The sequence below is a fragment of the Haliaeetus albicilla genome, chromosome 23, assembly GCF_947461875.1.
Source record: "Haliaeetus albicilla chromosome 23, bHalAlb1.1, whole genome shotgun sequence".
NCBI classification, from domain to species: Eukaryota; Metazoa; Chordata; class Aves; order Accipitriformes; family Accipitridae; genus Haliaeetus; species Haliaeetus albicilla.
Genome location: NC_091505.1, coordinates 13,138,077 through 13,151,882, shown reverse-complemented (window position 1 = coordinate 13,151,882; position 13,806 = coordinate 13,138,077). Strand labels below are relative to the sequence as shown.

Below are 13,806 nucleotides of genomic sequence, written 5' to 3'. Positions count from 1 at the left end.
AGTCTGCTCCTGCCTCTCTGACTCTGACGCTCAAGGTTCAGCAGGCCAGGGCCAAACAGTCCCTCCAGCCACCGTCAGACCTCTCCAGAAGCTCACTTCAGCACGGACAAAGGAGGAAAGAGCATACCCAGATTCCAAGCACACACCCCAGTGGGTTTTACCAAAGTGGAGGGTGGCCCCTAACCACCTGCAAAGTCCTGACCAGCAACAAAGGCCCCTCTAGTGATAGTCCACATCAACATGACCACTTCTCTGTACCAGCAGCTTCTTCAGGAAAGCAGCACAAAGGCTGGGCAGAAGGGGCAGCCATTTACATGCCCACCTGCAGCACGCACATGCATTAAGCTGCCTCCCCTCCCCACAAACAGACCACTGACCTCTTATAGGAACGAGATGAGCAAGAAAATCACCCATTCAAAAATAGGGCTTTTATTTTTATGTAAAAAAGTAAATAAAAATGGACTTTTTCTGCTCAGGCTCTGACAGCCACCAGCTGCTGGCCCCACTGCCTGCATGTATCTCCAACACTGGATGGGAGAAAAGTCACACAGTTAAGACAAAAGCAATGCACGAGGCTAAGACAAACATTACAGAATCTCTGCAGGGATGAAGCAGCCTGGATCCTTCCCCATTAGAAGGGGCTAAAATCCTGCCTCAGCACTACCCCTGTGCCAGAGAAGAGACCTCCTGCCCCCAGTGAGCCACCCCAGATAAGGAAATTAGGACAAGTGTTTCTGAAACTGTTCAAGCCCCACATCCAGTGCCCCTTGCAGAGCTCCCTCTAGCCAAGCTTTTCCTCACAAGGACTCCAGTCCCAACAGCCCTTTAGAACAGCATACTGGCCAGCCGCCTTCTGGTCACTTCACTTCTGCCACCCAGCAGCCTTCAGAGCATATTAGATATCAAAACCAGGGAAGGCAACTGAAAGCGCTGCGGTCCCATTCCAACAACTGGGTAGAGAAGAGCAAAGAGCCAGCAAAAGGTACACACTGACAAGGTCACTGGGTCTGGGGATCAGCCGACAACTAACAAACAGGTCCCTGCACTATAAAGTGAAAAGCAGGAATTTAACATTCTAATCCTTTTATGATAAAGTTAAAAAAAAAAGTACTTAAGAATATCTGGTGGACTATTTGATCTCATCTAGCTGAGGGTCAAGCCAAGCACAGGGCCAGGTTAAAGCAAACCAGAGCCCTTCAAATAACCAATTTGACTGTCCCCATCCAAACCCATTCAGATGGGCCATAACAAAGCCAGTCCTCCAGACACCAACACATTCTGTGACTGTCAGGTAACAGCTCCAACCTTGGAAGAAAAGGAAGAAAGAGGCAGGACAAGAAAGGAGAGAAACAGTATTCCTCCCTCTCAAGGTGAAAATAGAGACACCAAGTAAGAGCCAGGAGCTACAACTTCCCTGAAGATACCACTTCTATTGGCATCATGGCATTCAGCTTTAGAGAGCAAACCAGTGCAGGTGCAGTCAGGCACCCCGCTCCTCTGGCAACCCTTAAAACAGGATGAGGAGGGGTACTGGAACAGGGCGTATTCCTGGGCAACCACACCCACTTAACTCATATACACAGCAGAAAAGGAACTTGGAACTTGATGGCCCCTCTGCCACACAGCCAGTCCTCTTTTTCTCAAGGCCTCAGACTCCTCCCTCCCTACCAATGAGGTCTCCTGCTTTGGACAGATCCAGTCGCTTACTCCAAGCTCTCTTCTACCTCCTTTTGTTTCTTCTTCTTTTTCTTCTTGGTGCTGGTCTCACTGGTCTGTGAAGAGGTTGGAGAGGTCAGGCAGGAATCAAAAAGGAATCCCCCACTGCTCATTTCAGCAGGAACAGCCTCACTCCAGGCACAGTGCAGGCTCCCCATGGCCATAATCCTCCGTCACCACCATACAAGCACTCAAGCACGCTGACCAAACACCAGCACCATGCCAGGAACCATCCTCCCACTGGGGCACATTACAGGGCACCAGAGCACAGAGATGGCCTGGCAGGAACATGTACCCTGCAACTGCCCCAGGGCATAGATGGCTGTTCACCCCATCCCTACCCCACTGCAGATCAAGCCTCACCTGCCCAGTCTCCCACCACCCTCAACCAGTTCAGTTTACAAGTGCACCTATACAGACATCTTTCTCTGACTGTGGGGAGCCTGGCACTTTGGGGACATGCACAGCAGGATGCTGATACATTTATCCTGGAGGTATTAGGGAGAGACAGCAATGTCTGCCATGCTTGGACAGTACTGTGGCACCACCCAGTTACATACCACTTCTATTTGCTCTCCCCCACTCTCAGCTGCCTCTTTGGCCTTCTTCTCTTTCTTCTTCTTTTTCTTTTCCTTTTTGCTCAGCTCCTCTGGTGGTGGGGTGGCAGAGGATGGTGGGGTCACAGCCTCCTCATTTTCACTCTCCGACTCTCGCTTCCTCTATTAGGGGAACATGTCAGACACACCGTCTTCCAAAGGAACTCAGCTGATGGGAAAACTTTGCAAGCCCATTGCAACTATTTTACCCAATTCAACCAAACTTCACAGTTAATGCTTCAAGTAGGAGGGTGAGCTACAGACTGCCAGTGGTCACCTCCAGCATACATTGTCTAGGATTTGCTCCTGCCAGAATTGCACCCCATATTTCTTAGTGCTTCCTGTACCCCAAATGCTCCAGAGATTGAAACACTGCTGCACCTTTCCAAGTGCATGCACAAGCCCTGACTTAGATTCTTAGATCACAGCACAAGCTCCAGCTTAGGGAACTTTAGATGCAACTCTTGCACAGACATTTCTGCAACTGTCTGCAGTCTCCAGAAAGGTTCTCTGGCACAACAAGCCTCCACCATGACTCCATACAACGTATTTCCTTGGATGCTGCAGTTTGTATGCCACAAGTCAGAGCTCCTCATTCTCACTGTGCTACAGGACTTGCACCCAAAGTACAACATCCCAGAGACAAACACCCAGGGGTAAGGCCCTAAACAGGTCACCTGACAGCTAGCTCATGGGCCACGCAACCACAACACACATCAGGGCACTAGGCTCCCAGAATACGAAACACTTTCACCTGTAAAACAACCAACCAAAGCAGCACACAATCCAGCACCTGATACCAACTGCCTAAAGGAACAGGTGCATATCCACTCTTCATCAGGGCCCAAACAACGTTACAGCCAGAGAACACTAACAATACTTACTTTTGGAGCCCTCTCCAGCTCTGAAACACCTCGGGGAACAGCAGCTGCCTCTTTCTTGGAAGCATCCCTGAAAGAGAAGATCCCCAGGATAAGCAGGACAGCCACTGCCTCACGCTGCTCTATAAAAGTACAAAGCCCTGTCCCCCTCGCAAGGGCTCCGTAATCCATGCCAAGCACTGGGTGGGGAGACTGGTGTGTGGAAGACCTGCAGCCTGCACCAGGGCCAGCTGGGCTGGGTAACAGCAAGGCCTCCCCCATTTAATTTAGCAGACTGACTCCCTCTAAAACCACAAACACAGGCTAGAAAGGGACAACCATCTGCTCAGGGCCTTTCCTTCCGGCACTGCCCACTAGCAGCACATTCCCTGGGACTGCAAGAAATGCCACTGCACCCCACAGGTCCAGACAGCCGACTGCCTTGGGCCAGGTCTAACATGCTCCAAGCACAAATGGCAGCACCCAGCCCAGCCCTCACTGCACAGAGCTCCCCTCTGCCCGCTATGCAGGAGCCACACACCCTGTACCCACCTGTAATCCACGTACTCCTTCTTCCAGGAATCTGGTGTGCTCTCGTTGGGCTTTCCGTGCTTGTCCAATAGACCCTTCTGGATCATCATCTTCTTTTGACTGGCCTGAAAGCAACGTGCAACAAATCAGACTGCCGCTCCAGGGAGGACAAATCCTCCCTGGGGCTTCAGCCACTCAGCCTAAGAGGAGGTAATCCAGGAACAAGCCAAGCCAACTACAGTGTTACTGATTTAACACTTCTCCAAGGACCTTCTAACAAATCACACAACACATCCCTTGCACAGCAGCCTAACAATCTCAGAAAGGAAGCATCTTTATCAGTAAATAAGGACTAATTTGTGGGGGAAGTAACAGCAACAGAGTAAGATGACTCTGCACGTCATGGAGCTCAGATCTTTGCCTGGGTTCCTCCAGCTTAATGACCTCCCACATTTCAGCTGAACCACTCCAGCTGCAAATAAAAGGCTTTGCTAAAGACTCCAAGATGCTTGAACTGGCCCACATTACCTCACATTTGCTGTGAGATAGATGTGCATGCATCTCCAGAGCTTTCTACATTTCACCTGAACCACGGGAATGGGAATAAGCCACAGCAACTTGACACTGAGTTTTAAATCCAAGCTGCATCACTTGCCACAGTGAAACACCAGTCTGGCTGCAGTTAAGCTAGCACTGCTGACCTGCTGATTTCCATGACTACCACATATTTGAGACAGGAGAGGAACCCAATAACAGGTGTTCCCACTACTCCTGTCCTTCAGGCACAGTTTAGTGTCTCACGAGACAGTCTGCATTTTGGCACTGTTGTAGTTGCACCAGAAGGAAAAGCAGCTCCTTGCCCGGCCCCTCCAGAGCCATCAGTATGGGGTGATAGATGAAGGTCATCTTTGCGCAGAGTGCTAATGCCATCCACTTCACATCATTTGGCTCTTTACCAGAGGAAGGCTGGTGCTGTACAGTCCTGAGGAGCCCGTGGTCTGAGTACCAGCAGCAGCCCCAGCTGGGCCTCGGATAGAGCTGCCCAGGTTCCACTGGGAGGGAAAGCCTCACTCCCACTGTCACTGGGCTGGCATGGCCCTGGCACTGGGAAGCACCACCATTGTGGCTCCAGGAAAGGACAGCAGAATTACACTGAAGCCCTGGAGAAGACATGAGCACAGCTCTGCCCGAGGGGCCCAGAGTCCCACATCCCAAGAGCCAGGCTCCCACCTCTGCTCTGGGACTGACCGCACCCCCACACCACTCACCTTAGGACCGAGACCCCATTTGCGGGGATACGTATCTCTCTCCATGATCACTCTCTTGATCTTTGCAACAATACCATGGTCGCAGGTAGAAATGACTGCTGTGGTCATCAAGGCAATAGCTGCAGAAGCAGGCAGAGAGTTCATTAACTCTTTAACAGCAGAACAGCAACAGCGACACAGGAACCTGCTGCTTTCAGCCTGTTCTTCCTCTGCCAGCACAAAGAGGAGCAACACACCCCACCAATGCCATTTCACCCTAAAACCTCACTGGAGGCAAGTTCTGGATGCTTCAGAGAGCTGCCCTGCTCAAAGGCAGCAAGAGCATCAGTCATGGATTAACGACACCATAAGCACAGGCCTCTCTGGCTTACACCAGAAGACCATTCTGGATCGGTGAACACAGTAAGACCATTTCCCAGAGCAGCACCAACACCACCACTGGATAGGGAAGAGCTCTGTGAACAGCTGCTGGAACACTTCCAGGCAGCTCAGAGAACCACACCACTATAGAAAGGAGCAGTGTTGCTCCTTCATCAGCTCCCAAAACCTTGCAGAGACAAACTAGAGGAGACTAAGCCTACCAATAAATTATGCTTTTCTTGCCAGGTCCCCGAGATGACCAGAGTGCAGGCAGTACAAACAACAGGGTGGAACTGCTTGGCTGTGTTACACCTCCAAGGCCCCTCAGTCCCATGCATCTGGACAGAGTGTAAGACCATGCAGCACTGAGCACCATAAAAGACCATCTGTACAGTATGTCAGCACCCATCATCTACACAGCTTCTTTGAAGACCCTGGTTAGAACAAAGCACCCTTTCAAGTCACTTCACAGAAGCTGGTAGTTACTCAAGCCCTTTTACACTGATCTGCTCAGGAGATGTGATGTGCCAGGCAGAAGTATGTGATCAGACATCATCCCTCATCTCAGTGAGGATGGAGCCCCCCCCCCAAAGAGGGGCTCCAACCCTGCCAGCACCACTTCACTCCTGCAGGCAGCCAGCCAGCCACACACCACAGCAGCCCCCAGTAGGACACTGGGAGACTGGAGAGTCTCTGGAGGCTGCACAGCACCCAGACCCTAGAACAGGAATCGGGGTGCTGCAGGAGGGCGGCGCCACTGCACTCAGAGAATGGATAAACTTTGTCATCACCTCACACACAGAGCACACCTGAGCATCATGCAGCTGAAACCAGACTGAGGAACTCTTCACACCTTGCCAAGGACTGATGCAGCTGCTGTTTCTTAATATCCTGCCCAGTACCAGCTGCCTTGGGCCATACTAACCCACAGTCCCCATCAGGAAGCACTGTTTAAACCTTCTGCATATGGGGACTCATTTGTTGTGCATTCACTGGAACGCAGTCTGTTATTTCTGCAGTTAGCTGGGCACAAGAGTTTCATACCTAGGCAGATAGCTTCTCCTTTTGTGGTGATGACAACAATCTCCTGATTAACCTCAATACCATCTTCGTACCTCAGGACACCAGGCAGCATGATCTTGGCTCCATAGCAAATGGCATTAACCTGAAAATGTGGGGAACAGGAGGGCTTATAAACTATTAGAGAATAAAAACAAGGTAAGAAGTGCCTCTAATATTTTAGTTTCCCATTGCCATTACTGTCCCAGCAATAACATCCCTCTGTTTCTATTTCTTATTGTCCACTATAGAAAACTTGGGGGCTGTGGAAAAAGCAAGCAAAGCAAAGCACCCATCACAGAAAACAACATGCGAGGTAGATCTCTTATAATCATCAGCATCCTCCTGAAGTGATAGCAGGAAGAGCAGCTTCTCTGCCACTTAATTCTTGGCTCTTGCATCTTACTGCTGACCTGGCAGTGGCCCATACTAGATCCTACACAGCTCATAATCAGGACAGCACTGCACACCATGTGGATCCTGATCCTCCATTTATTACATTAGCTGTACAAGTTAGGAGGATACTTTGCAGCCTCTGGCTGTCAACTGGCACTATCTCAGGAACTCACCGCACTGTCTTTCATGACTAGCCGCTTGTGGGAAGTCAGCAGTTTCTCCAATGGCAGGATAACTCTTCGCAGATAGCTGTCATCCTTGTTGTTGTCGTATTGCCACTGTGCATCCAGTACATCGTGCATAGTCACCATGTTGTCCTGCAAAGACACAACCCCTCTAAACCCTCCTACAAGCCACCAACTTGAAGCATACACAAGAAAACAGCTGAAGTCCAACAGCAAAGTGTGCTGAAAGGGAGTGAAAAACAGATGCCCAACTCAGAAGCACCAAAGAAGCAACCTAAAAGAGGCAAGAATACTTTCCATCAACAGCTTGAGGTCAGCCTGACTTGTGCTACCACAGACTTCAGCCTTTCTAATCTCAGACAGCACTTGGATCTAGTGTATAAGGTCTGTCTACATGAAACTTTGGAATATGACCAAACTTTAAACAAATACCTGGGATTTCTAGACAAAGAATAACGAGTAGAAGTTTAAATCAACCAGGTCTTCAATCTGTGACATGGAATAAATTCTTGAAGCAGTTGTAAGCACCCAACACTTGGAATTCATTTCAGTCATGCCAGTGATTACAGCTGTGGTAAGAGCAGAGACAGGTGGAGCCGCACTTGCACTCTGATATGCCTACTTTGCAAGGAAAGAAATTAATTCTGGAGCTGAAGAGACTGTATGAGTGTTCAAGATCACACAAGACTGCATCTCCCAGGTTCATTTAAGTGAAGCATGTTCCCTGCATCGTGCCCTGACACCAAGCAGTCACAGATTGCTAAGCAGACAGCTCACACGCCTGAACTTGTAGCATGTGCGTGGTTTGTAGGCTGAGAAACACAAGTGGCATAAAAAAAACTTTCAGTCACCATGGTGCACTTCCCAGTCACTTACTGTCCCAAAGCTTAATTACCAGAACAGGGGCAACACCCTGAACTGAACTCAACACTTTGGTTACAGACAGTCTATAGCAAGAGCTCCCATGTTTTCAGGGCTATTCACAGAACTCCTCCCAGCCACCATGCACCTATACCTCCTCCTAACACTGTAAAACTAACACAGTTCCAAGGAACTCTTGCAATTCTGACAATTTCAAATTTGCTAGTTATAGTCAGAGCTACTACTCTACCTTCTCTCCCAGGATGCCTGAGCGCACTCTGCGGAGCTCTTGCATCTGGCCCCCCACACCAAGCAGCAAACCAAGGTGAACACAGAGTGTTCGAATATATGTGCCTGCTTCACAGCTCACCCAGAAGATACCTGAAATGCAAGATAGAACAAAAGAGTATTTAAATACATATCTAGAAATGAAATACATCTAAAAGCTCCCTTCATGAGAAGTGGTATGTCCAACCCTTCATAGAGCCATCAGCCTGGGGTGATAGATCAATGTCATCTTTGCACTGAGTGCTAATGCCATCTAATTGACATCATTTGGCTCTTCAATGAAGGATGCAAGCAGTACAAAAAATAGATGGGATTTGCTTCTCAGCACACCAAAGTAATGCATGAAGCAGCTACTGCTTGATGGTGGTGAGGATTTAGGTCTTAAGACATCTGCCAAGAACAGGAAGCAGCCGATTTCACAGGAAATTTTATCAGCTGTCAGCTTAATAGGAAGAAGGCAGGAAAGCCCTGTTTTACCTAATCTTCTCTCAGGATCATACTCCACCAGCTTGCTCTCATAAATGGTTCTGACTCTCAGTTGTCGTTTGACAGCAGCAATGAGGGGTGGTCGCTGAAACAGTGCACCTGTCAGAGTTTCTATTGCCTGAGGGTAGAAGCAGAAGAATTAACAGCTCATACCTATGCCCTCAGGAAGGAGCACCTTGGGGTCCCCAGCAACTACGACCACTTCCATGAGTAAGAAACCACATGGTCCATCATAATTTGGTGATGTCATATTTAATAAAGCCGATATGAACCAGTGATGTGGTCAAAATGCTACCCCAGCTGCCAGTGAGCACAGCTGGGCTTTTTCATCAGGTGGCAGTATGTGATCAGACATCATCCCTCATCTCAGTGAGGATGGAGCCCCCCCCCCAAAGAGGGGCTCCAACCCTGCCAGCACCACTTCACTCCTGCAGGCAGCCAGCCACACACCACAGCAGCCCCCAGTGGGACACTGGGAGACTGGAGAGTCTCTGGAGGCTGCACAGCACCCAGTCCCTAGAACAGGAATCAGGGTGCTGCAGGAGGGCAGTGCCACTGCACTCAGAGAATGGATAAACTTTGTCATCACCTCACACAGAGTGCACCTGAGCTCCACTCCTACCCTCTCATCTCCCACCGATGCTGAACACTTTGCATGTAAAGTGCCAGCATGGCTAAGAGCATGCCGAGACTTACCCTGGCAAGCTGAGCCTCATTTTCAATTGCATTGTGCAGCCGAACAATTCCCACATACTCTTTGCCTGAAAGAACGACAAGAGCAGTCAGGAGTGGCCACTTACATTTAATATTGACCTCAAGGTCCACAATGCTTCACAGCCACACATCCACAAAGCCCTGAAATTTTCACAACCACCTCTCCTAGGAATTGCACCCAGTTTATGACAGAGTTGGTTATTCTTCCAACAAAATAAATCTAAGCTACATTTATTTCTTCACCAAGTTTTATTTCACTAGACTGGTAGAGGCCAAGGCCATTAAGTTCAGTTAGTCCATGAAACCAGTCTGTCAGAAGTGTTTTCACTGACTTAAAACAGCACAAGCCCAAGAAGCAATAAAAATAAAAAAAACTTGTGACACTGTGGATGTGCCCTCACTGGCTTGGAGTGAGGATAAGCAGCCCTTAAGCTCAAGGCACTGAAGACCAAGGGTAGCCCTTTCAAACACTAGAAATCTCCATTTTGTCTCCAAAAGAACTCCACACCTCCCCAGTCATTTAGACTGTAAATGGTCCTGGCAATAAACATACCTGCACTCTGCTGAGATTTGACCAGTCGTGTTGCCCTCTCAATGCACACAATGAGGCATCCAGTCACCTTAGGATCCAGAGTGCCACTGTGTCCAGTCTTCTCTACCCGAAGGATGCGTCGGATCCATGCAACCACCTCATGGGAAGATGGATTGGAAGGTTTGTCGAGGTTAATAAAGCCAGACCTATAGGGCAAGATGACAGAGAGTAGGACCTAAACATCAGGGCAAACACAGCAAAAGCGCAAAAACTTTGACAATATTTGTCATGGCTTTAAAGAAATGTATTTCTATACAGCCAAATAAGCTATGAGCCTCACAGCTGTGCCCAGTGAGCAAATGTCAAGCTGCTCTGGGCACAACAGGTGATATAATCCACAGTCAAAGAATTCTCTTCTCCCTAGACTGCTCATCACTACTCTGCACTTAAACCAAACCAAATGCTACAAACTCCAAGCAGTGCGCCAAAGCCTAGCAGGCTAAAAGACTTTCCCCAAGACCCCAGAGAATTCCTCAAGTGTTTCAACTGAGGAATCACAGACCACCCACAACCCCAGAACAAAGCAGACTTTACAGGAAGTGACCAGTGGGTCCTATTTAGACATTTACTGGTTAGTAGCAAGACACCAAGTCAAGCAGAAAGGTACAAGAGGAATCCAGAACAGAAAATGTTTTGAAGATATTAACTGTGAAAGAAAAATAAACCACTCTGGCCCTTATTGCACTCACCTAACATAGTCAGAAATCTCTCTCTTCAGGGGATTAGCACCAGAAGAAAGAGGTGTGTAGTGTGCTGTCATCACATTTAACTTGTCAAAGTTCTACAAAATCAAAGCAAAAGTTACAAGTGTTCTTGAGCTCACCTTGGTTTCAGCATTGCTTTGCCCCAATACACCTCCCTAGCTACGCAACATCTGATTTGTACATATAAGTGAAAGAGCATCTTCCAAAACGATAACGGCCCAACAATGAAACCACAACAATGTTTTACAGAAAGAGAAAGAAACAGAAGTCCTGCACTGAAAGAGATGGGAAAGCAGAATACGAACCTTTACAATGCAGGATAAATCCAGTGTGCCCCAGAAACTCAACCTAAGCAACTCAGAAGTCTACACAGACCACTATCAGACCAAAATAAATAGCTGAACAAATCTGGTGGGGTCTTTACAGGAGACAGTAAACTTAGAAAGCAGGCATGCAAATGATCCTGCCAGACAAACTTTATAACATGATTTCTGCATGCAGAGTTTGCCTCTGCTTTGAGTGTCACACATGCTATTTCTTAGCAGTAGGGTTACACAGAGATTGAGCTGTGCATCTCCAAGGGCCTGCACTGACAGAGGACAGAAGAAGGAGCAGGAGCAGGGATGGGCCACGAGGTTGTCTATAACCCGCTCTACCTTCAGCAGCAAGGGCCACTGAGACGTGTCCAGCTGGGCAACCCGGGACTCCGGCTTGATGAAAAACTCCTCCGTGTGCTGAATGTCCTGAGAGCAGATGAAGTTACTCGAGATCAGAGAAGGGAAATCCGCAGGCCCGCGCTCCCGCCCGCTGCCACGCGCCGCCTCCACGCGGCGCGTGAACCGCACCCGACGGGGCGGCTCCGCTGCCCACCGCGCAGGGCGGCCTCTGCCCGCGGAGCGGCCACGCTCCCGCCGGTGACGGCGGGGAGAATCGCGTTTGCGCACGCCGCGAGGCACCGCTACTCCCGGCCCTACCCGCGGACCGTCCCACCGCGCCGCCAAGGATCGCGCTGGGGAAGCCCCCGGGCAGCCCCAGCCCGGCCCCGCACTCACCGCTACATCCTCATCGGGAAGCGCCCGCTTCTCCTTCTTCCGCCGCTTCTTCACGCTGGAACCTGCCGGAGCGACACGCTGAGCGTCCCCGCCGAGGCCCTGCCAACCCCACCGCGCCGGGAGCGGCGCAGGCGAGGGAGGGCACCCGCAGCCCCGAACCCCTCCGGGCCGGACGCGCCGCCGACCCGCCCCCACGTGCCGCCACGGCGGCCCCGAGCCCCGCGCGGGCGCCTCCCCGCCGGGGCTCGCCGGGACTCCCCGAGGCACCCCCAAGCGCGCCGCCCGCCCCCCCCCCCCCCCCGCCTATGCACACCGCGCCCGGAGAGGCGAGGGGCCACCCCGGCGGTTCCCGCCACTGCGCACCGTCCCCATCCGCCATGGCCGTGCCGCGTGGTGCCGCCGCCGCGCAGGGACCGGAAGGGCTGCCCCTTCCCGACAAGCCCCGCGCCGATACGTGACCGATGCCCGCCCAGCGCTACGCGGAACGAGACCGCCCCCTCCCCCGCAGTAACCGACCGCTCTGCCCGCGGAGACCCGCCCGAGCCCAGCCCGACCCGGCCCCGCCCCGCTGCCCTCCCGATTTGCCCAGCGGGCGCTCTCATAGTTCGGTGCTCCCATAGCTCGGCCCCCACCTCGCCCGGCGAAAAGCTCGCTCCTTCCGCTGGCGGCCGGCCGCCTCCCCGCGCGCCCGGGTCTCGCCGCCCTGCGCAGCGTCCGCGGCCGAGAAGCCTCCCCGGCCCAGGGAGCCCCGCGCCAGGGCCAGCTCCCCCCCCCACGCCCCAGGGCGGGACGGGGCCCTCTGCTCGGCGGCGAGTCCCGCCGCGCTCCCGGGGCCCGCGCCTTACCTCCCGGCGCCCCAGCCCCGCCGCGGGCTCCGGCCCGGCGCTCTCCGGGTCCGTCCGCGGCAACGGGGCGCGGGGCGGGGCCCGAGCCGCTCCCCGAGCCGCCCCGGGGCGGCGAGCTGTGCCCCAAAGGCGCCCGCCTCCCGTTCGCGGCGCGGAGCCCCGGCACGCCCCGGCCCTCTGCGCAGGCAGGAGCGCAGGGCGGCCGGGCAGCCCCCCCTCGCCCCCTACCCCGGCGGCCGGGAGCGCCCTGCGCGGGGAAGGCTGCGGAGGAGGGCGGCAGCCGCGCAGGGCCTGAGAGCAGCCCGCCGAGCGGGGCGAGGGGGCGGCACCGGCCGATGTCACCGCAGCTCGCCCCGAACGGGCGCCTGAGGCAGAGAGCGCCGCAGCGGGAGCGAGCGGGCTGCCATCCGTTCTGCCCCGGGCTGTTGGCGTCCCGGAGAATTCTGCGAAGGAGCGGCCCTGGAGCTCCCGGGACTGCGGGAGAGGGAAACTGCCCCGGAGCAGCGCCCGCAGAGAGCCCAGAGCCTCTCCCGGGCTCCTGCGGGCAGACGAGGCTGTCTGCTTGCTCCGTTTTGCCGGCACAAATGGCGATGACTGCAGCTGCGGTCGCTCCCAGCCCTGGTGCCTCCAGGAGGGCTCTCGACAGCGGCCCAGAATTACCTGTGCACAGTTTTTAAGTATGATGATTTCAGACAATCTAGGCATCTTAGAGAGGTCTCTTGTCTGGGAGTTCACACAGCCAGCTGTCGCTCGAGCCCCTAAAAAGCGAGGGTAGAACGGTCACGGTCTTTGGATAGCCACTACATCATAGTGGAGTAACAGTTTCATCTGTTTTAATTGAGAAGGAGAGGCTCATAAGTACTTCCGATGCACGGATTTGGGGTTTTTGCTTCACGGCATGGCACGTCCGTAGCTAACTTCACTATAAAATAACATCAAATTCTGAATGAAGCATCTATCAACTGTAATTTTGTCTAGGCAAAAAAAAGCTTTGTGCTAATTGGCTCTTCTTAGGTACTGTAGGGATGAATGGCTGCCCTTCGGCTAGGAACACCGCAAGTTCCTACTTATTTAAGTGCGGAACCTGAAAAACATTTGAAGAACAAACCCTGGAAAAGCATTTGAAAAAAACTGCTGTCTCTCGACCCAAATATTAAAATCAGAAGTGCACGTAATACCACCGTTATACCAGAATTACCTCTTGCCTCTGTCTTCTCCCCTAGCTGTGCAAACGGGACTGCTCTCTCTCCCAAAGCCTCGGCCTTCTGCGGGGACTCTGGGGAGCGTTTGCTG

The 13,806-nt window shown here is 52.3% G+C and overlaps 1 protein-coding gene and 5 non-coding genes across 7 annotated transcripts; all 6 read right to left on the bottom strand.

Annotated features, from left to right (window-relative positions):
- Positions 1-413: 413 nt before the first annotated feature.
- On the bottom strand, positions 414-12,400 carry DKC1 (dyskerin pseudouridine synthase 1). 2 transcript variants are annotated; one of them, XM_069811239.1, is made up of 15 exons: positions 12,301-12,400; positions 11,669-11,730; positions 11,273-11,359; positions 10,602-10,693; positions 9,874-10,058; positions 9,303-9,367; positions 8,598-8,724; positions 8,083-8,213; positions 6,960-7,103; positions 6,376-6,496; positions 4,972-5,090; positions 3,725-3,828; positions 3,197-3,263; positions 2,277-2,435; positions 414-1,772 (listed from the first exon to the last, which is right to left on the bottom strand). In XM_069811239.1, exons 4-15 carry the CDS (start codon positions 10,670-10,672, stop codon positions 1,704-1,706), a joined length of 1,362 nt encoding a protein of 453 aa, XP_069667340.1. In that variant the 5' UTR covers positions 10,673-10,693; positions 11,273-11,359; positions 11,669-11,730; positions 12,301-12,400; the 3' UTR covers positions 414-1,703. The 2 variants fall into 2 exon arrangements, with proteins under 2 accessions (XP_069667340.1, XP_069667341.1); XM_069811240.1 differs by lacking the exon at positions 12,301-12,400 and adding an exon at positions 12,032-12,120.
- LOC138690802 (small nucleolar RNA SNORD83) lies at positions 4,577-4,652 on the bottom strand. Its single transcript, XR_011329592.1, has one exon. It is a non-coding gene; the product is annotated as a small nucleolar RNA SNORD83 (small nucleolar RNA).
- On the bottom strand, positions 5,873-6,127 carry LOC138690800 (small nucleolar RNA SNORD17). The gene has a single exon (XR_011329590.1). It is a non-coding gene; the product is annotated as a small nucleolar RNA SNORD17 (small nucleolar RNA).
- Positions 7,775-7,909, bottom strand: LOC138690805 (small nucleolar RNA SNORA36 family). The gene has a single exon (XR_011329595.1). It is a non-coding gene; the product is annotated as a small nucleolar RNA SNORA36 family (small nucleolar RNA).
- On the bottom strand, positions 8,317-8,392 carry LOC138690798 (small nucleolar RNA SNORD83). Its single transcript, XR_011329588.1, has one exon. It is a non-coding gene; the product is annotated as a small nucleolar RNA SNORD83 (small nucleolar RNA).
- LOC138690799 (small nucleolar RNA SNORD17) lies at positions 8,950-9,200 on the bottom strand. Its single transcript, XR_011329589.1, has one exon. It is a non-coding gene; the product is annotated as a small nucleolar RNA SNORD17 (small nucleolar RNA).
- Positions 12,401-13,806: the final 1,406 nt, after the last annotated feature.

Bases quoted from the DNA above. Each gene is read 5' to 3' on its own strand.
- DKC1 (XM_069811240.1), bottom strand. The intron at 11,360-11,668 runs GTGAGTGCGGGG...ATCTGCTCTCAG, and splicing joins TTCCCGATGAGGATGTAGCG to GACATTCAGCACACGGAGGA. The intron at 3,264-3,724 runs GTGGGTACAGGG...CTTCTCTTTCAG, and splicing joins AAGGAGTACGTGGATTACAG to GGATGCTTCCAAGAAAGAGG.